This window comes from Notamacropus eugenii, chromosome 4, assembly GCF_028372415.1.
Source record: "Notamacropus eugenii isolate mMacEug1 chromosome 4, mMacEug1.pri_v2, whole genome shotgun sequence".
Taxonomy (NCBI): Eukaryota; Metazoa; Chordata; class Mammalia; order Diprotodontia; family Macropodidae; genus Notamacropus; species Notamacropus eugenii.
In genome coordinates, this window is record NC_092875.1 from 94849985 (window position 1) to 94872240 (window position 22256).

Below are 22256 nucleotides of genomic sequence, written 5' to 3' on the forward strand. Positions count from 1 at the left end.
TTCAACCCAGCAAAGAGTCGCCAGCTTTCAGGCAAGCACCTTCAAAGAGGGAATTCGCCATTAAGTCCAATCTTGAGGTGGTTCTTTGTTCCATCAGAACCGAATTTGCATTTTTTCTTATCCTGTTGTTCCTCATTCTGCCACCTGGCAGACAGTTCTGTGTCCTTGTCGTCCTTCCAGGTGGAAGGGATCTCTTAATCCTCATATTTTTCATAGCACTTTGGCTGGCTCTCTCCTCCATAATTTCATTTGTCATTGTAGCGTGGTCATTTCTATGTATTTCTTCCCTTCATCCCCCTTCATGGCATGCGTAAGCTTCAGGTCAGGTGTCTTATCTGTCCTATTCCTAGCTCTGGACTTTGCATAATAAAGGTGCTTTAGAGAGAGAGAGAGATAGATAGAGATAGACATTGATATATTTGCTTAATGGATAAAAGTCTTTGCAAATCTCATGTATCCATCTTTTTGTTTCTTTCAGTATGTGCAGCACAGCCCTGGAAATTCAAGGCGTGGGTTTGGTATTGACTGTGCGATCCTCTCCTGTCAGGTTTATATTTCCCAAATCCTTGTAGCCTCTGCGCTTGGTGGAGTTGTGGAAGCGGTAGGTACCGTCCGTGTTATTCCAGTGGTGGCATCTGTGGGATCATTCTTGGGCTTCTTGTCGGCAACATTCCTGGTGATTTACCCTGACGTCTGTGAAGAATCCAAGGAAGAGCACAAGGGACTGTCTTCTCGCCACACAGCTGGGAGTAGGAACACCGAGGAGAAACCCAACGTTTTAAAGCTCTTTCGGAAAGAGGAGTCCCAAATCTCAGTAGAGAGCGAGTCAGTCATCTGAATCGACCATTCTGATTTACACACATTCCAAGCAGGAGCTGGGGCTGAGTGTGGAGATGGTTTTAAAGGGGGGGGTGTAGGGGTGGTTAGGTGAGAGAAGTTACTGAACGTTCTGGAATTGCTATTGCCTGAATTATGGCATAAATAAGATTTTGTGCAAAAATATACTCAAAATTCATTAGTCTTAGGTTAAGTTTGATCCAGTAAGCAAATGTATAAAACTGATTGTTTTCTCCACTTTAAAAAATAGGGGAAAAAACAGAAAAACTCCACATCGCTGATAAACACCTTTTTTCTTTTTTTAATTAAGAATAAGATCTTTTGATTCCAACTATTACTCAAAAAAATCTGCAGGTATATTGTTCTGCATGTTTTTAACATGTTGCTGTATAATAAGCAATTTAGAAAAATTTAAGAAATATTTTGCCTTTTTTTAGATTGTAATTTCAAACAGAAAGCTATTTTGACAACTTTTATGAGATGTCATCTGAATCCCTCAGATAATGCTAGTTTAGCTTGAATAGACACTTTTATCAGAAATTTTTTTCACAGACAACTTATTAGTCTGACAGCTATAGTTATTTGGTTAAATTTCACCGTATTTTTTTGGCGCAACTATTATTGAATATTTTTCTTTGCAATCACTTTAGGAAAAAAACAACACAGAAGTGTAATTTTCTTTTTTCTTAAAAGAAGAAATGCATTGGACATTTTCCTCAAGACCTACTGACCTAGGCCCAGGTATTGGGGGGGGGGTGGTAGATGGGGTTGGGAGCATACCAAAGGTGGGAGGGGCTGCCCAGAAGGTGATCTTGTGTTTGAAAAGCTCACTTGACAAGGACATTTTTTTTTTAATGCATCATCGGAACATGCTGTGATGTGACATTAAGAGAAGACCCTTTATCTGAACTGGTGAATGTGCTGCATCGTGTGTCTGTCTGGGTGTGTCAGCTCATGTGTTTGTTGTGAGGGGTTTGTTGTTTTCCTGACACCTGATGCTGATCATCTCTGAAGCAACCATGAAGGGCAGAGGGTGTTCTCCTATCATAAACCAGCTTCATAGAATGGGTGACAGCCCTCTGGGGAAGGGAGGGTGGGGATTTTTATTTTTTTTAATTGCACTTTTTATCATCTTGAACCTTTTGTTGGGGAAATCATGAAAGCTGAGTTGAAGGCCTAGCATCACTACAACAGCATGAAGGCCATCCCCTGATCTGTGTGGAATTGTCTCAGATAACAGAATCCATGTCTAAGGCCTTCAGCCTTTACCAAAAAAAAAAAAAAAAGAATGGAGATTGGTGAGTGTGTGTGCCTTGCCTGCTGCTGGGTGGGTGGGCAGTCGCACCTGCTGCAACTCTGGGGCCTCTGCTGACCTCTCAGCCAAGGATTCCTCAAAGTGGAACTTTCTTAGGCAACTTATGGGTTTGGATTTTTTTCCACCAGAACAAAAGGAACGACTGCTGTTTTCTACATTTAAGGAACCTTTAGTATTTCCAGTTTTCAAAAACAAGCAAAACTCAGAATGGGGTTAAGTAGAAAATGCAGCTGCTATTTGGATACTTCTCTCCAACCACAGTTTCTCTGTCAACCAAGAAGCTCCTGCTCTTTCTTGTTAGCAGTGGCCACTATGAGCAAGCATATGGATTTCAGGGAAGAGAGCCGGGGAGCCTGCTGCGATTCATTTGATCAATTGAGACAGTTGTGGTACTGCTGCCTCAAAGTGATTGTTTTTAAAATAAAGTACTTTAAGATGCATGTGAATCATGCTGCAATATGATCATTCAAAAGCAAATATATATTTCAAGATAAAACTAAGAAGTTTTTAAAATAAATTACTTGAATTTTCAGTGTATATAAGAGAATGAATATGTTTTAATGTACTGATCTAATCTACATTCTTGCCAGTGTCTGTACAAGTTGCTGATGGGAATATGTTTCTTTTGTTTGTTTTGTTCCCGATAGCTTTCTCAGTGTATGTTCATTTAAGTTAGACTCCCATCAGAAACAAATGTACTGTGTGAAGTTGCTGGAATTTCCTAGCTCACAAGGACACCAAATTGCACAGGACTTTTTCCAAGTCTCAAATGTTGCTTGACTGTTTTCTCAACGTTGTTTTTTTTTTATTTTGAACTACATGTGTATGTGAATTTTTTGCTCAGACAAAAAACCGACAGTACTACTGAAGGCATTTACAACCTTGCTCAAGACCATGCAGTTTGTTTGAAGTGCCCTAGCTGTCCCCTGGGAAGCAGGCTTTTCTGTCACCTTTCACTCACTGGAACAGGTGCTGCAGACAGGGGGGCTCTGGGGCTTTCTCACGAGACTTGGTGCTGTAGGCAAGTTGTAACACATGATTCACTTCATATCACTTTATAACTGAAAATACTGTTTATCAGGACTTTTGACTCTTTGTTTTAGAGGATCGTGGTCAGATTTGGCTAAAGGCTTGTTGATACACTTAAGGTGCTACCCTTTTAAAAATTCAGAAAATGGATGAAGGAGAGATTAGAATGAGAACAAAGCAGTATGCTTATATTTTTAATGCTTCTTCAGTTTTTTAAATGAATTAAATGGACCTTTGTTTTCCAGAACCCTGGTGCCTGTAGATTATGTCATTTTGCTGGTTGCAGTTATGTTTGTGGCAGGCAACTTAAGGAATACCAAAGGTGAACAGTATTAGTTCATAGACAGGGAAAGACACTAGGTACAAAAATTGTAGGTTTCAGTTTTGTTTCTTGCCAACACATAGCATTCACAGGGTTGTTACCTGAAGGATGGTAGCCATCTTATATCCATGTCTTGACCTTTGACCATCAAGCCTTCACCCAGACCATGGTCTTTTAAATAGAACAAAGGCAAAAAACTGGCATGTTCAGATTTTAAGGTCTTGTAAAACTAACGTGCATTTTGATTAACATCTTTTTGCAGAAGAATATTCATGAAAAGGTTTTCTCATTGTGCCTTGTGGCACTTAGTCACTATCAGTATGTTCAGTTTTTCTTTTTCTTCTTTATTTTATTTTATTTTTTGGGGAACATGGGCAGAAGGAAATTGCTGCACACTTTGGTGGAACTTTTAAACTATAACTTTTTCAGATGTTTTGCAACCAAAGTATTTAGTACTATGTAGGCTAACTGGTTTCTACATCAGAAACAAGGGGGAAATGCCTTGCAGTTTGAACTCAAAGATTATGGTAACTGTTGAAGCTCTGTAGCTTAGCTTTCAGGGAGACAGACACATTAACCAACATTTCCTTGGTTCCCTTTCTATTCTTCCCCTTCTCCATGCCTAGGATATGGGGATAAGTGTCCTCTCACTTGTAAGGATGTTGGGGAAACCTTTTGTCTCAGCCCCTTTGGCAGTCAAATCCCTTAAAAGATTATACTGTTGAATCTAATAGAATATAATCACCTTGTGTCTTAAGAAGTGGTAGGAGAAAGGAGGTTAAGCATTTTTCCACAGCAGATTTGTAACTGCCTGAGTGAGGACATTCTCTATTTTATATATCCTAAAATTATACTTCAGATAAAATATGAACTGTAGCAGATTTGAGCATTAGTGGTTAATGTTAGGGGTGATTTTCCTTCCCTTAAAATGTCTCTGTATACTATTAACTTAGAAGAAGAGATTTTATTTCTGTATTGGTAAATCTGACTTGACTGTTACTGTACTTTTTGAAAGGTTCAAGTAGCTTAACATAAGCCCTCTGTACTGTGCACTGGGTAAAACACTTGGTTTAGCCAGCATCTGGCCTCGTGTTTTATGAAGATAAAAATATAAAGGTTGACTCACCTCAGGGCTGAAGACTCTGGTGGCCGAAGAACACATTGAGAATTAAGCAGGGTGTCCAGAAAAAAAAATTATTTTAGCCAGCAGAATGGAAATTTCTCTGCCTTGTTTCTTTGAATTGTTTGACACCTATGCATTAGAAATACTCATTTTCAAAATATGTTAGCATTTGTCAGATTGAGGGATTAAGACCTTTTTCTTCCCCCTTCTTCCCCACCCCCACCATTCCCCCATCCTGTGTAGGTGAATTCCCAGATAAGAAAAAATTTTTTTAAAATTTGTTCTAAAAAGCTTATCATTCTGTAATGGAAAGAGATACAAAGAAAGGGGCATTGACGTATCCATGAGAGTTATGAGTTTGAAGGCTTTGGCCCTTGTACCTCCTTTTGCATTGTCGTCCTGTTCCAAAGGGTCGTTTTCAAAGTTTGACCACCTGAATTCAATGAGGTGGGAATTGTGTTAATCTGTGCTATCTTAGCTGAAGCAGGAAAAGAAATATCAGTCTACTGAATACAGTCTTCAGCAGTATTTTGTGTTAGCCTTTTCAGGTGCAGATTGTGACTAGTTGTGGTAACAGAAAGACAGTGTCAGTCTCCTGGTGTTAAAGAACAAAGGAATGATGCTAAAGAACGGTTTTCATCTTGGTTTGAATTGCTCCTGTTACTAGGCTTCGTCACCCTCTGATAGCACTCAAGGGCCCAGGAGGAGAAGGGGCTGGGTGCTACTCTTCTAACTTCTTCAATTGCCCCAATTGTTCTGGTTAATTTGGAAGACAGCATTAGTTTGATGAGGTCATTTCTTTATACCAGTTTCTCTTGCTTTGAGACATAGTTGTTTATAGCAATCCTCAAAAAATAAAGGGTTAGCTATTATTAGGACCATGTATGCCCAATAGATCTCTCCATATCACATTCACTAATATATAAAAAAGACCATGCTGTTATTTTTCCCTAGGCTGAGTAGACTGGTCTCCTGAGATACAAAATATATAAAGAGCATCCAAGTGAGTAAATAATGTTCATAGCATCTTTAGCTTGGAGAGTCTCTTAATGACAAGTCTCTTTCTTGCCAGCCCTACTACCAAACAAGTGAAAAGAGCAGTGAATGTTACATGAGACCGATCCCTGGAATAGTGTGTTTGTGTGTGTGTGTGTATATATACATACATATATATACATATATTTGTGGGAAAAAATACCAAATTACTAACTCTTGGAAAACACCTTCTTTCTATCCTGTGTCTGTATTTGACCCACCAAACTGTAAGTTTGTCAGTTATATCTGCTAAGGAATCATCCCCTGAAAGTGAGCTGGCCAGAGCATATGCGATTTCCATGTTACATTGGGACAACAGTGCTTCCATCTGATGAAGTGCAGTAGTTTAGCATTTTTTATGAGGTAGGATGTTATTGGGGAAGCTTTCCTGAAAAACAGTCTTTGCTACCTCTTTTAGTGTTAGGGCACCAGTGGTGATCCCTGCTACCCCTAAATAAGACAATCCAAAATCATATTTAAAAAACATTCTTTTTTGTTACCTGAATTTCTTTACCTCTCATGTTTGACTTTCTGTGTGCAAAAGTCAGATTTTCCAGTACATCAGAGAAACAGCCAGTAAGAAACCATCCTCACTGTTTTTCTCCTTGGCCTAAAAGCCTGGATTGAATTCTTCATTTATGGCTGATTAATAGGGTTGTTAGTGCTATACCATCCTGGCATATTCAAGCATCCAAAGTTCGAGACTCATTCACATGGCCACTGAGAGCCTACTAACCAGTCCAACGGTCATCCCCACTTTCTTTGAGCCAGCCAGTATTCCCAAATGACATTTAAGAAGCTTCTCCAACTGATGACAGATCTTTTGTTCTCTTTAGGGCACAGGGCCCATCACCCTTCTCAAGGAACTCTTAGGTCCCACTGATGTTTTCATATAGAATAGTTCTTCCTTATGTAACATGGAAATGGGTGTTCTGGGAGCTTGTTTAAATGCCTCATGTCAATGGAAAAGCTGCATATAGGCATCTCATAACAGAAATATTTAGTTCCGTTGTGAACTGGTGGTAATGACAACTACTTTTTATCAACTTATTAAGTTGGGGCACTATACTAGCTCTTGCTGAGTTTAGCAATGTTATATGTGTGTGTTAAACACATAATGTTGTTAAGTTTTATGAGGAAAAAGGGATTGAAAACAAAGTTATGTCACAGATGACGGATTTTTTTTTTGAGTGCATCAATGGCACAATGTTGCATTTATTTCTATGCTGTTGAGATTTTGGGGGATTTATTTTTTAAGGTAAAAGATTTGTTTGCATGACTGACTGTTTTTACTGTTCTGCACTTTCTGTTTGTATAATCTAATTTCATTTATGAATAGAAGGGGGGGGGGTGGATTTAGACATACACTCCACATGTGTCCCAGTCCGTTACTCTACAGTTGAATCTTAATAAACATTTCAGTAAGTTTATGAACTGAGTGTGTGTCCTTTTCGAACTTCACAAGGTGGTGACCTTTGACCTTTTGGGGATGTACTTACTTATGTCTTCTAGCCCACTTCCTGGTCTCTCTTCCCTGACAGCTAGCCCATGTTTTCCTGCCCTGCTCCTGTTATTATCCCTGACTTGGTACCCAAACTTCAGGGTTCAACTCAGTTACTTAGTACTCCCAGACAGCTTTCCTGACTAAAACACACCCTTTCTTCAGTCCAAACCAGAATGGTTTCCTCTATAGATCCATAAAGCAGTTTGTTGTCAATTAGGCTAAGTTTGTATAAGTACCTCTTTTAGAAGACCTGGGTTTCAACCACTTTACCTTTCTGGTCCTTCTTATCTAAAATAAGAGATTTTAATTAGAATCAAATTAGATTTCTTCATCTAAGGTCTAGGAACTACTTTTTAAAAAGGTATATTTAAAAAACTGCATTTCAGTATAATGTTCCTTCCTAATCCTGTGTGATATATTTTATGCATTTAAAGGCCTTTTGATTTCCAAAGGTGATACAAGTTTAAAATCCACCACACTAGATAGTCTATAAAATCCCAGTCCCAAATTCTGTTACTTTTTAATCCTATCTGCCAGGACCTGAGCTCAGAGATCAGAAGCTTCTCTTGAGATAGGTTAGATTAAACATGATGAGAGGTGTTCTTGGGGAATTCATTGCCAGTTCTGAATTACCAGATTTCATAATTGGCGTAAAGGTACTGAATTTGCTTCCGGTAACCTTTCAAAGATTAGGGAGGAAAAGGGAGCTACCCTATGGTTTCTGAAAGTTTCAAGGCCAGAAAGCTCAACAAGTTCCTGGCCAAAAAATACTAAAACATCTTTAAAGAGATTGTGAACTTTCAGAAGCAGAAAAGAGAATAAATATTTATAAAGCTCCTAATATGTGCCAGGTATTGTGCTAAGGACTTTTTACAAATATTTGAAAAAGTGATGAAGAAGATGTTTTCAAGAAGAGGTCATGACTCATTTCCTTTTTTTTTTTTTTTTAATACAGTTGAAATATTGGCAGGTCAGCTAGACATTCTTTTACCAGGATTTCATTAAAAGACAGTTTCACAGTTGTGGACAAAATGGATAGATGTGGGTTACCCAAATGGGCTATTATGTGGATTCAGAACTGATCGATCAGACCCACAGTGTGATCAATAATTATTCAAAGTCTACTTAAAATGGGTGCCCATATCTCTGTTTAACTCTGAACTATTAAACCCTTTTTTCAATGACTTGGACAGAGGCATAGAGAGAGTACTTAATTAAATTTTGCAGGTAATATATTTGAAAGGGCGTGGTAGAGCCAACACCATGAATGACTTTTTTCCCTTTCACTGGAGGCCTTGAAAGCAGTAGCTAGATGTCTCCTACTTTAAGCTGTGTGAGAACAAAAGTCTTGCTCAGGTCTGCCTTCTCCGGTTGTGAGGACAGGGTTTTGTGCTTTCTTCAGTAGTGGATCAGTGATTTTATCGGTGTGAGATTCCTTCTGGATAAAAATCTCAGATCCGCCATACCATAATTTTCATGAGTTCCTATGGCCAAACAAAACAAAATATCCCCTTGACTAATAATCATAAAAGCTTACATTATATGATAGCATAATAATAGCTAACATTTACGTAGGATCTCATATGCTCCAATGTTAAGAGCTTTACAATTATATGATCTTTACAATAACCCTGGGAGATAGGTGCTGTTATTATCCCCATTTTACAGATGAGGAAACTGGGGCAGATAGAAATTAGGTGAGTTGCATAGGATAATAAAGGTGGTAAATATCTGAGCAAGGATTTGCTCCCTGACTCTAGGCCTGCCACTCTATTTGTTGTACCAGCCAGCTACCCTTTTGAAGGTTTGCAAGGCGCTTTACTGAAATTCATTGCCTTCGTCATCAGCACCACTACCACCTAGGTAGGTACGGTAATTCCATTTTTTAGGTGAAGTGATGTGTCAGAGCCACATCTTCCTGACTGGTTAAGGAAATGGTTATTGGCAGCCCCATCATTAAACATCATACCAAGCTATCTCTTTTTTTTTTTTTTGACATTGACAGACCTATCAAATCTAGCTAAACCAAGTAAGTAACATTCTCCTGATCTAAGCAGTACAGTGTATCTAGAGTTGAACCAAGCATTTGCTAAAATATCTCAAGATATTCTTAAGGAAACAGACAGCTAGGTGGCAAGTGGGGAGAACCTGAGCCTGGAGTTGGAAAGACCCAAGTTCAAATCCAGCCTCAGACTTTATTAGCTTTGTGACCTTGGACAACTTACTAAACTATTTGCTTCCTTTTCCTCAACTGTAAAATGGAAATAATAGCACCTGTCTTCCAGGGTTCACGTAGTATCTGGCACATAATGTTCAGTCATTTCAGCTATATCCAACTCTTCACGATCCCATTTGGGGTTTTCTTGGCAAAGATACTGGAGTTGTTTCACATTTCCTCCAGCTCATTTTACAGATGAGGAAGCTGAGGCAAACAGGTTAAGTCACTTGTCTAGGGTCACATAGCTAGTAAGCGTCTGCAGCTAGATTTGAACTCATGAAGAAGGAGTCTTCCTGACCATAGGGCCAGCACTCTATCAACCCATACTACCTAGCTGCTCCTAGAGCTCAATTACTCCAGCAAAATAGAAAACACAAGAAATCCAATGAGAAACTTTTTCTCGCCCAGTTCCCCACAAAGAGACTGCCATAAACCTATAAGCTGTAAGGACAGGGTCCAACCAGAAAAGCCTGCACTAGGAGTGCAGAGCATGGAAGCATTCCAGCCAATCATGGACAATGGAAGCTTATGTAGCTGGGAAGTAGGAAGTTGGGAGTTTGGACCAGGGGAGAATCAGAGATGCCTGATGTCCACAGCTGTGCCTTTGGGGGCAGGAAGACTACAACCTAGACTGGAGATGAGTCAAGGACACCAGAGGCCTATAGTTGTGTCACTTTAACCCTCGACTGGGGTTGGGATCCTACAAAGCTCAGACTAGAAGGTTATATCATGTTGCCTAGGGCTCTGAAGCCCTCAATATCTAGAAAAAGCAGTACCAAGACCCGATACAAATGAAGAGCAAAGCTGCACCATCTTTCCAGAAGTGCACACAGGCTGGACCTACCCCAAAGTTCCACTTCAGGAAATAAAACTAGAAATGTGAGTAAAGAGAAGAGATACAAACCCTAATGAAGAAAATGATTTTTCAAAAACTACCTGCAATACCTCAAATAAAAATACAGCTCAGTCACAAGTCCTATTAGCATTCCTAGAAGAGAATTGAGTTTTAATACACACTTTACTGACCATGGTGCAGTAAAGTTTATAGGTAACAAATATCCTTTGGAAAAAAGATTAGCAATTAATTGAAGACTAATAATCTTTTTAAAAACTGGTGAACTGAAGGATCTATAGATAATTTCATCAAAGAAAATGAGGATAATGTGACAACAGGCCCAAACTTATGAGATATGGCCAAAGAAGTCCTTAAAGGAAAATTCTTACCTCTAATACTTGTATCAATGAAAAAGACAAATAGGGAGCATACAATTAAAAAAATGGAAAAGCAACAAATGATTCCAAAAACCTTATCTAAATACAAAAATAAAATATTTAAAACTAGAGAAGAGATTATCTAGGTTAAAAGCAAGGGAAAAATCAATCCATAAACTAAGAACTAATAAAATAAGCCACAAATCTGGTTTTTAAAAAGAAAAATGACTAGCAATCAAAAACAAAAAAAATATCAAATGTAAATGAAAAGGGAAAGGAGTTATTTTGCCCAATTATATGCCCCCCCAAAAACTGATAAAGGAAATAGAGGAATATTTACAAATCAATTGGAGATTAATCAATTAATTCAGATTAATTGGAGAAGTTTTCATTGTTAATGGCTAGATCATGCCAATGTAATAAAAATAACCATGCTACTCAATCTTATGTTTGGTTGGTTGGTGTCCTTCATTCTCAAGAGATCCAAATGACATCACTGTGCTAGATTGAAGTTTCAGTGTGTCTGACTGTGGCTGATCAGACCAGTATGAGCTTGGAGTGTTCTACCACAGGTCAGGCACGAATAGTCAGTGTGAGTACTTAGGGTGGATTCTCTAAACATGTGCATTTTGCATTTCTTTTGAGCTATTTCAATCTGCTTTGCTCATAGAGCACATCACCTTCTCTGATGTGGGCATGCCATGCTGGGCGGTCCTATACCAGTGTCTCCCACGTCACACAATTCCAGAGTTCTTAAGAGAGGCCTTGAGAGTATCCTGGTAATGCTTCTTCTGACCACTCTCTGAACCCTTGCCCTGTGTGAGTTCTCCATAAAAGTCTTTTTGGCAAGCATACATTTTGCATTCGAATTTACTTCTGCAAGACCATACCAAATTACCAAAGCATTACTTTGCAGAGGTAGGAAAAAAGAATGTTTATCTCAAAACAAGGTTTTATTAAATTCAGGAGAGTAACTTGGGAGGAGATTGACAGTGATCAAACAATGTAAAAGATAAGGACTAAGGAGATGTGAGTGCTCTTCTATATCCTGCCACCTTTCCTGAAATTCTTTTCATTTAGAAATGTTTCTGTTAAGTGCTGTTTAAATACAGAGTAATTTTTTAAAAAGGCTTTCAGTGGAATGATCTATGTTTGGCCATGTGCTTTGAATAATATTTGAATTGATGGCTTGGATAAAGGTATAGTTGGCATCCTAACCAAATTTGCAAATAAAAATTGAAAGGGATAGTTAATACCAGATAACAATATCCCCCCAAAAAAGATCTTGACAGGACAGATCTAGAACTCGTAAAGTTACAGTTTGTCTGAAGAAGATCTGTGAATTGTCATTCAAGTATACAAGTTGTAAGCTGTCAGTTAGTCATTGAGAATGCAAAGGAAGGCCAAAAATAGTCCTCTAGGGTGGCACTCAAAGCCATGAATGCTGATGGATCCTGGGCTGCATTGAGAGGCACACCTTCTAGGAAGAAAGCAATTGATGGCCATACTGTCAGACCTCAGCTGTTTATTCAAGAAGGACAAAGAGAATAATGAAAGATGACTGTAGTGGCAAACATAACTACTACTAAAATTTTTTATCGTGTTACTTGTAACATGTAAGTGCAACCCACTTTGGGAGAATCCTCCCCTAAGTAGAAGAAACTTTTATATTAAGTATGACTTTTGTTAGCCTTTTTTGCTAGCTGTTCAGTCAGTAGTTTTCTCTGAAGCCTAGCCATTTGGAATTGCATAAGTTTGCATGCTAAAAAAGTTCAATGGATTTTTTTTCCCTTTCTTTGAAATTTCAGCAGAAGGCTAAAATTTACAACCTCTCCTCACTCCTGTTGCAGTAACTTTTCTCAAGGTCATTCTCGAGATATTTATCAGTATCCAAATTGTGGAAATAGCCTATGTTACGATAACTGTCACCTTCTTATGTAATTTATTGTATGTCATCTTTAGGTTAATTATGAGACCCAGCCCATTATAGGTGAGAGAAATTATTAATAACCAATGATTAATATCAGGGTCTAGGATTTTTTCTCTTTTCACTTCCTCTTTTAAAGACTAGGCCTTCTAGGTCAATCAGTCTCTGAAGAACTGGGGTGATGAGATTGGCCTAACACTCCAAGAACATTCTCCTCTACCTTGGGCAAGACCCCACCCAGCTGGGAAAGCTTATTTCTTATTAAAGGGTAAAGAGCATCTAATCTACGTGAATTCTAGGCCATTGTTCAATTTAAGACAGATCCCTTTGTCTAAATGGCCTAAGACAACTGAGTCTCATCTAGCTACATTTTCAGCTGGAGGAAGTGAGGGCTTTCCTGGGAGACTGGCAAAAGACCACCCAATATAACATGGCATACCTGCTTCAAAGAAGACTCTGTGCTCTCTGAGCAACACAGAATTGAAGTATCTCAAAAGAAACCTAAGAAGGGCAGATTTAGAGAGAATCCATCCCAAATATTCAGCTGGACCGTTTGTGCCCAACCTGTGGTAGATCATTCCAAGCTCCTGTTGGTCTGCTCAGCCACAATCAGATATACTGTACCTTGACTCCAACATAGTGATGTCGTTTTGATCCTCCTGAACAACCAACCGATTATTCACCGATCACAGTTGAGCTATATTCACTCATCTTTTATCTTTCTCTTGGATATCTCAAACTAGATGCTCTTGTAGACATCTCAAACCAAAGACGTCCAAAGCAGAATTCATTATTTTCCCCTCCCCACTATAAATTTCTCTTTCACTGTTGAGGATACCACCACTTCCCAGTTATCCACATCCCAAGATTCAATCTCATCTTCTGTTTCTCACTGCTGTTTACCCCCCTATCCTTTTAATTGCCAAAGCTTGTGTTTTCTACCTCTACAACATTTCTTACTTACATCTTCTCCTTTCCACTTGCACAACCACATCTCTAGATCAGGTCTTATCTCTTCTTACTTGGATCACTGCAATGGACTTTCAGCTGGTCTCTGTCCATTGCCACCATTGTTCCTGGAAAGTTATGCCAATCCACTCCCTAGGGGTTCCATTCACTATCCTTGTAACTTTCCAAACCAAAACATCCCACCTTGGCCATAGTCGGCCATATCTATGTCCATCCCTATTAGAAGGTAAGTTCCTTGAGGGCAGTTAATTTTATATTCATATCCCTAGTATTTAGCACCATATTAAGTGCTTGGCACCATAGTAAGTGCTTTTTCATTCATGCATTCAAATAACATAGCTGGAACTTTGACCCATGTGCTAGAACCCATCCATTGCTCTTCCCAGTACTCCAGCATAAGGATACTTTCATCTTTTTTTGGAAGGGAATTGCAGGCAGGGCCAGGCAGCTTCCTCAGCTGCAAAGGTCTCGTTTAGGATTACAGAAAATCAGTGGTGTAGGTAGAGGAAGTGGATAGAGTGTGGATCAGACTTGGAGTCAGGAGGATTTAGCTTTAAATCTTTCCCCTCTTGCTTACCTTAGACAGATTACCTCAGTTTCCTCATCTGTGAAAGCGGGATAATAATTAGTTCCTACCTAGAAGGGTCCCATAGGGCTCAAATGAGATAATATATGCCAAGTGTTTTGTAAACTTTAAAGCACTAGATCATTGTGGTAACATCAAAAGCTACTATTTTTTATTTCTAAAACCTGTACTTTCAAAGATAGAATGAGTGTACGGGAGTAAAGCAACAGCTTCAGACCCAAGCTAGCAAAGCTAGAAGGGAACTCAGATCTAAGTTTGTGAATGCCCTTTCTGGAGCCAGGACGCAAGCAATCTAGCTCATCAGAGGTGGGTTTTGAGAAGGGACACAGCACCCCCTGCTGTTCAACCTGACAAAGGGCCAGAGCATCATTTCTCCAATTTGGCTTGTCTATGGAGGACCTTAAGGATCAGCTAGTTCAACCTCTTCATAAAAACAAAGGGGGAGACTGACGTATAGAGTTGGCCCTATCATCAGGAAATAGCAGAGGCAAATTTGAAACGGAGGTCTTCAGGGAAAGACTAGATGAGGGTATCATTTCAGGGATTCTTTTTCAGTATGGCCTGGGTTGGGTGACCGCTGAACACCTCTTCCAACTTAACTTTTGCAATTTTGTGAACTTGGGAGAATTTACAGAAGGGGTTCATGTTCGAGTATGTATAGCACTGGACACCCTCTGAGGTCCCTTCTAGTTTGGGTATTTTGTATAAGAACCCATCTTCCCACTGGGGTAGCTCTGTTCCCATAGTGGAGAGCCCAGCCTGGATCTCATTTTTCTTAAAACCTATGAGATAGATGTTATTATGATCCCAATTTCACAGTTGGGGAAACTGAAGCAGATAGAGATTAAGTGACTTGCCTAGTGTCACAGAGCTGGAATGTGTCTGAGACCAAATTTTTTTTCCTAAAATAGTCAAAGCCTTGGGACCTGCCAGCCAAAAGAAAGGGAGACATGATCCCAACTCTCCCTCAATGAAATCCCCAGGCTTAGTCCAGTGAGAGATTCTAGTTGAAGATCTGAGACTTTAGCCCTGCCTTCTCTCACAGTCCCAATCCATGTGTTCATCCTTTGTTGCCGAAGAAGACCATGCCATCAGGGAAATAATGACATGACTTGCACTTGATTGGGTTTTTTTTTTTTTTTTGAGTGAGGGAGGGCTGTGCAGGTCACCAGCCTCACTTCTCCTCCAGAGTCATCTGAATCCATTGACCAGATAATCATCAGGATGACTGGAGATGTCCCAGGATGAGGTAATTGGGGTTAAGTGACTTGCCCAAGGTCACACAGCTAGTGAATGTCAAGTATCTGAGGTGAGATTTGAACTCAGGTCCTCCTGACTCCTGCACTGGTGCTCTATCTACTGCACCACCTAGCTCTTCCCACAGTTCCAATATCAATAAGGGGAAGGAACAAATAGAGATTCAGGAGGGAACCGCTTCCCACCACATATACACACACCCTTCAGCAAAGAGCAAAAGGACAAAGCACTGTGCCCAGACTAATGAGTCCCTTGCAGAGGTGTGTTAAATACCTAGGCTCAAGTCCCAGCTCCCTTAAATATCACAGAGCCAGGCACAGTTGCCTGGGGATATTCCCCTAAAGGCCTCTTTCCAAAATGATGTAACAAATCCATTAAAAAATGTAGAGGCATATCCATCCAACCAAATCAGAATCAGCTAATTATTCAGTCATCTAGTCCAGATCTCCCCTTCTTTCCCACAAGAATTCCATGAGAACCTTTGTCAAATACTTACAAATCTAAGTAAACAATGTTTACCACATTCTCTTTCTTTACCAGGCTAGTTATCATATGAAAAAAGTAAATGAGATTAGTCCAACATGACCTGGTACTGGAGAACAGAAGTAGGACCAAGGGGTAGAAGTAATTGAGAAGCAAGGGAAGGAACAACAGCTAAGCTGGAATTCTACACCAAAGGGAAACCCATAGTTCTATAACTGAACCAACAGTTTCCCAGCTGGCTTACAGTGACTGAATCCATCAACAGGCTACTGGAAATTCAAAGGAGGGAAGCCCATGGTTCTGTTGCCCCAACCTAAGCTTATGGATCTCTAGCCTAAGCTCTTCCTGAGATCCTGGAAGAACATAATATACTCAATACCCTGAGAAAATGATAATAAGGCCAGCCCAGATTTTCTCTCCAGAAGTGTGTAGGACCTGACCCTAACATCAAGCCTGAAGTAAGCTGGAAGAATGAAAAAGAACCCCTCCATAAAAAGCTATTATAGTGACAAGGACAATCAAAGCACAAACATGAAAGATAATGGCTCCAAGACATCTAAAAGCAAAGTCTCAAAGAAAAGCATGGCTTGGGCACAAGTTCAAGTAGAATTTCTGAAAGAGATGAAAAAAGTTTTAAAAAGAATTTAAAATGTTTTTATAGAATGAGAGTGCAAAAGGAAATGATGGGGGGGGGGGGTGGCAGGAAATGAGAGCTATGAAAGGAAGAATTGGAAAGTTTTAGCACAAGGTATACAAAAACTTGCCCAAGCAACAAATGTTCTTAAAATAGACCAAATAAAAACTAGTGACTCCATGACACAAGAAATATTAAAACAAAGTCCAAAGACTTTGAAAAGAAAATTTAAGACATTTCATAACCAAGCAACTAAACTGGAAAAGAGATCAAGAAGAACAAATTTAAGGATCATTGAAGTAACTCACGGATCAGGGGTGAGTAACCTGCAGCGTTGAAGCCACATGTGGCCTTCTAGGTCCTTGGATGTGACCTTCTGACAGAGTCCAAGTTTTATAGAACAAATCCTTTTGTTAACAGAATTTGTTCTGTGAAGTCTGGATTCAGCCAAAGGGCCACATCTGAGGACCCAGAGGACCACATGTGACCTTGAAGCCGCAGGTTCCCCACCCCTAGACTAGCTGAATGCCATCACCAAAATAAGACAAAACAGAACCTAGACATTATGTTTCAAGAAATCATAAAACTGTCCAGCTCTCTTAGAGCCAGAGGGCAAAGTAGAAATAGAATCTACCAATTACCTCCTGAAAGATGACGCCAAAAAGAAAATTCCCAGGAATGTTATAGCCCAAATCTGTTGTCTAGGGGTGCTAAGAACCCTGAAATCCAACAGTACAGGGGTCCAGTATGAATCCCATTCCCCATCAAATCAAAGCTTTAAGATCAAATCAAAAATACTCTACACAGTCAGAAAAAAAAGGATTCAAGTTCTGAGGTGCCATGGTAAGGATCACACACAATTTACTAGCCGCCAGCATAAAGGAGCAGAGACCTTGATGTATATATATTTCAGGTGGCAAAGGATAAAGGCTTACAATCAAGAATAAAGTACCCAGCCAAATTGAATATAATCTTGGATGTGAAAAGTAAAAACAAAAAAACAAGGCCTTAAATGAGATAGAGGACTTCCAAGCATTCCTCAGGAGAAGACTAGAGCTGTGTAGAAACTTTGAAATGAAAAAATAAAAGCTCTTTTTGCAGTGGCAAAGAATTAGAAAATTAGAGTGCCTATCAAATGGGGAATGACTGAACTTGTTATAGAATATGAATGTGATGGAATATTGTGCTATGAATGGTTGGTTGGTTGGTTGTTGTCCTTCGTTTTCAAAGAGGATCAAAATGACATCACCATGATAAAGTGAAGTTTCAGTGAGTCCAGCTGTGGCTGATCAGACCAATAAGAGCTTGAAATACTCTACCACAGGTTGGGCACAGATAGTCCATATGAATTTTTGGGATGGATACTCCAAATTTGTGTATCCTATGTTTACTTTGTGCTGTCTCAATTCACTTTTCTCATAGAGCACAGCACCCTTTCTGATGTGGGCACGCCATACTGAGCAGATCTGTGCCAGTGTATCCCATGTTGCACAGCCAAACCCAAAGTTCTTGAGAGAAACTTTGAGAGTGTCCTTGTATCACTTCTTCTGACCACCACGTGGTCGCCTGCCCCTTGTGAGTTCTCCATAAAATAGTCTTTTTGGTAAGCATACATTTTGCATTCAAACAACGTGGACAGCCCATCGGAGTTGCGCTCTCTGAAGCATAGTTTGAAGGCTTGGCAGTTCAGCTGGAGCAAGGAATGTGATGGAATACTGTTGTGTGCTATAAGAAATGATGGAAGGAATCATTTTTGATAAACCTAATGAGACTTGTATGAAATGGTGCAGAATGAAATGAGCAGAACCAAGAGAACAACTTATACAAAGACAACTTTGAACTATTTAGGAACTCTGGTCTGGCATAATAACCAATCATAATTCCAGAAGACTAATGATGGAAAATGCTATCCAGCTCCCGGTAGAGCCAAAAGATTCTAAAGTGCAAGTCTGAGATTCAGAAGGCATAACAGGGCTTGGAGTCCTCTATTTCCAGATGGCACCGAAACCCACTCATTGCCCATTTGAATTGCCTGCATATATGGGCATTAATTTGTTGTTAGTCATTTTCAGTTGTGTCCAACACTTTGTGACCCCATTTGGACTTTTCTTGGTAAAGATACTGTAGTGATTTGCCATTTCCTTCTTCAGGTCATTTTACAGATGAGGAAACTGAGGCAAGCAGGGTGATATGATTTGCCTAGGGTCTGAGAGCTAGTAAGTGTCTGAGACCAGATTTAAACTCAGCAAACAGGGTCTTCCTGACTCCAGGCCTGGCACTCTATCCACTGCCACCTAGCTGCCCTCAGAGACATTAATAGTCAATATAGGCTGTCCATCCAACTGTATGTTATACTTTGGGTAAGAGATATTCTTTATCAACTTGATCTTTCCTGTGGGCATCATCAGGACAAATTCTTCTCAGTTATTATGGATCTTTTTTTAGGACACTGAAATTTTACAGGGTTTGATGCAATGAAAATAATTCATCTACAAACAGGAGTATCTAGAGGACCTCACCATCCATAGGGAATCCCTCTTCAATTTAGACCTGCACTGAATCTTTTCCTTTATAATGGCAAACACATGTAGTGAGCACACATTCCCTTGTTTTACGCCTTGATTACTATTTATGACCAGTGGATTTGTAAACACAGTTCCTTCTTTTCTATCTTTTAAGGTGTCTTGAATGTTTTTGCTGTATGGATAAGGGACATCTTTTTGTAAGAAGGCCTTCAAGGAAATATTTTGCTTTACTGAATCAGATATATTTTTTAACTAATTTTAATTAATTTTATCAAAAGATAAGAACTATGGAATATTTTTGTTATCTGTTTTAGTTTATCACTTGATGGTGATGAGTAGTCTATTGTAGACTATCAGTTGTGAAAGCTTGTTTACTATTCATAAAGTAATCAGGGTTAACATTTTATTTATTACAAATAAACTAATCACGGATGACCTTGATGTGTTTCTGTAGAAGAATTTGATGAAGATTTTGTATAAATGAAAAAGTAGGAATATAGTTTACTAGATTATCTTTTCTCAGCCACCTTATTTCATTATTACTAAGGTCCAAGATTTTTTCCATGCCTTTTAATATCTTCCCCTTCTTTAGATACCTTGTAAATCAATCTCTTATAGCTTTCACAATTGTGTTGCTTCCAACCTGGATCTCCTCTATGTACAACTGGTTCAATTTGGCCACTTTTCCCATCTTTGTCTCCCTGTTAGAATGTAAGTTCCTTGAAGACAGAAAAATTATTTATTTTATCTTTGTTGCCCCAGTGTCTAGCACAATATTTGGTATATATTAGGCATTTAATAGATACTCGATGATTAATTGTCTGGTAGCTCCATCTCTATCCTTTCTGTAAGCATATTGAGACTGTGATGTCTAAGAGTATTAACAGTACTGATGGTGAAAAGTTTGCTATAAAAAATCTTTGCAGATCTCTTCCATTTTTCTTGTTTATTGCCCTGTTTTCATTTTTGCCCTTAAAGGCCCTTGGAATCACTTTGCTTAGTTGTATCTATTCCAAAGCTTTCTTTAAACTGGTTTCATCTTCTACTGCTTCTTGGTGCTCTATGAGGCAATACATTCATAATTACCTATGATCCTCCTTCATAAGTTTTTAAAAATGATTTTACATCCAGAATTGGTTTTTGGTTGCCCAAAGAGCCTTTGGCTGCCATCTCTTCCCCTGGCAAGTTAGTGAAATGTTTGTTGACTAAGGTGCTTTCCAGAATCTTTTATGGCTTGTTATAGCAATTGATTTGAATCAGTTAAAAGGTATAAATGATCAATATTAATGTCATTTCTTCTGTCCATAACCCATTTTCATAATCAATTACGTATTCAAATAGTTGATATATAAAGATCGATCAATTGAATGTCACATCTCTCTTTTCTTAAAATTAAGATTCTTTTAGAGCAATCCTTCAGGATAATTCGACAGATCTCATTTGCATTGACCAACTGTGTCACCAGAGTGTGGCTAATTACCACTCTCTTCAGGGTTCTCTCGCAGGAGCCTAACTCCAAACTCCAAACTGAAATCCTCAAAGTTTGAATTCACTAGGTTGGATCCTTCAGGACTGAATCAACTATTCAAGTTCCTTTGCAATATAAAATCCTCAGGATTATGGCTGGTCCATTTAGTCAACCAATCAAGCTACTCTTCATGGGCACTGCTATATGAGATGACCAGATGTTCCACAAAATAATATTCTTATTGTCTTTGGGCATACAATAAAACCTTCATCAGTTCCTGCCGTGGCCTCTCCATGGAGTATCTATCTATAAGCTATCCTTCCTTCTTTCTCTGCACAATGAAACCCTTCTTCCATTATTATTTTTTTTGAAGAACACTTCTTTTCCCAGGTGACCTGGAGACTAGAGGGGCATTTCTTGAGTCCATTTACTTTCTCTTCTAGCATCAAGGGCAGCCAGCACTTTTGGCATAGATGCCATTCATTAAACTTAGGTAGAAATGCCAGCTTTGCTCACTGTGCAAGTTACTAGAAAATTGTACCTGTTCTCCATACTTACTGGAAGGGAGATCCTTCATCTCTTTATTCTCGCTAGTAGAATTGTGGAACTACCCTGTCAAACTCCATGCGGTTATCTTTTACCCCAGAGTTGTTCCTCTTTTCACCACTTCCCTTCTAATCTTATGAACATCTCAATAGCTACACCCAACTTTGTTTCCATTATATTGCTAACCAGAGGCATGCTGGAACCAGCTCCTACCAGCTGAAAAGAGCCAATTGTGAAATTTTCAAGGTCCACATTTAGCTAGCAAATACCTCCAAGAAAGACTTTGAATTAGTGTGCCACTGATTATCTAGACCAAGGGTCAGCAAACTACAACCTGTGAGCCAATTCTAGCACATCACTTTCATTTTATTTAAAGAACTTTATTTAATAAAATGAATAAATTTGTTTTATTTATTTGATTAATAATTTATTATAAAATGTAAAAACCATTTTTAGTTCACAGGCTGTACAAAAACAGGCAGATATAGACTTAAAGAGAAAACGTTGATAATGCGGGTTAAACTTTAAAGTGTGTCATGCATACTTTTTTTTTTTTTTGGAGAGCTGGTTGCTCAGCTTCTCCTAATATACCTCTGTTACAAATCCTCTCAATTTTTCTTACCAGCTACCATCTGCTCCAGTTTGGGCCCCCTCTTTCAGCTCAAGGTTTTCCTTCTCAGGTCCTTCTCTTCTTTGATTCCTTCTATAAAGGCAGAGATTGATTGAGCTATTTAATTAGTTATCCCATCCCGTTTAAAGTAAGGGACAAGAGTCTGTACTCTGAAACTTTCACCAACACATTTTGGTTATTTACTAGGTGTGAACAAAGCCTGAGCATCTCCGGCATTTCAATTAAGTGCAAATGGAAGTCTGTTTTGGATTAGTTGAGAGACTTGGTCATGCCCTTTGGGGCATGTAAAACACCAGTAATGTGACTTGGAACTGAGGATGCAAGCATCTGGCAGAGGAGAGAAGCCTCCAGTCAAGCCCCTGAAAAAGAATTGCTTGGAAAGCCTGGGAAGAAAACACCTCAGCCTTTGCCTAGGTCTCTCCCTATTTACTTTGGCAGAAAGAGGACCTTATGAACTTCTGAGGACCACAGTATTGAGATTTTTTATCATAATCCTAGCAGTGTTGTCATAACAGCAATAACCAATGACCAATGGCAGTGTCTGTATCAGAAAACTAGGACAGATTGGATGGGATGGAGAAATACAGATTCAAGGCCATATAGGAAGCCCTGCAGAAGGGCTACACCTAATCCAA

The 22256-nt window shown here is 39.1% G+C and overlaps 1 protein-coding gene across 7 annotated transcripts in view; it reads left to right on the top strand.

Moving 5' to 3' along the window:
* Positions 1-7091, top strand: part of SLC45A4 (solute carrier family 45 member 4) — a 138633-nt gene extending 131542 nt beyond the window's left edge. For all 7 annotated transcript variants that reach the window (XM_072602947.1, XM_072602944.1, XM_072602950.1 and 4 more), the window contains one exon: positions 479-7091. In XM_072602947.1, the coding sequence (XP_072459048.1) occupies positions 479-838 (360 nt within the window). In that variant the 3' untranslated portion in view covers positions 839-7091. The remainder of the gene's footprint in view (positions 1-478) is intronic.
* Positions 7092-22256: the final 15165 nt, after the last annotated feature.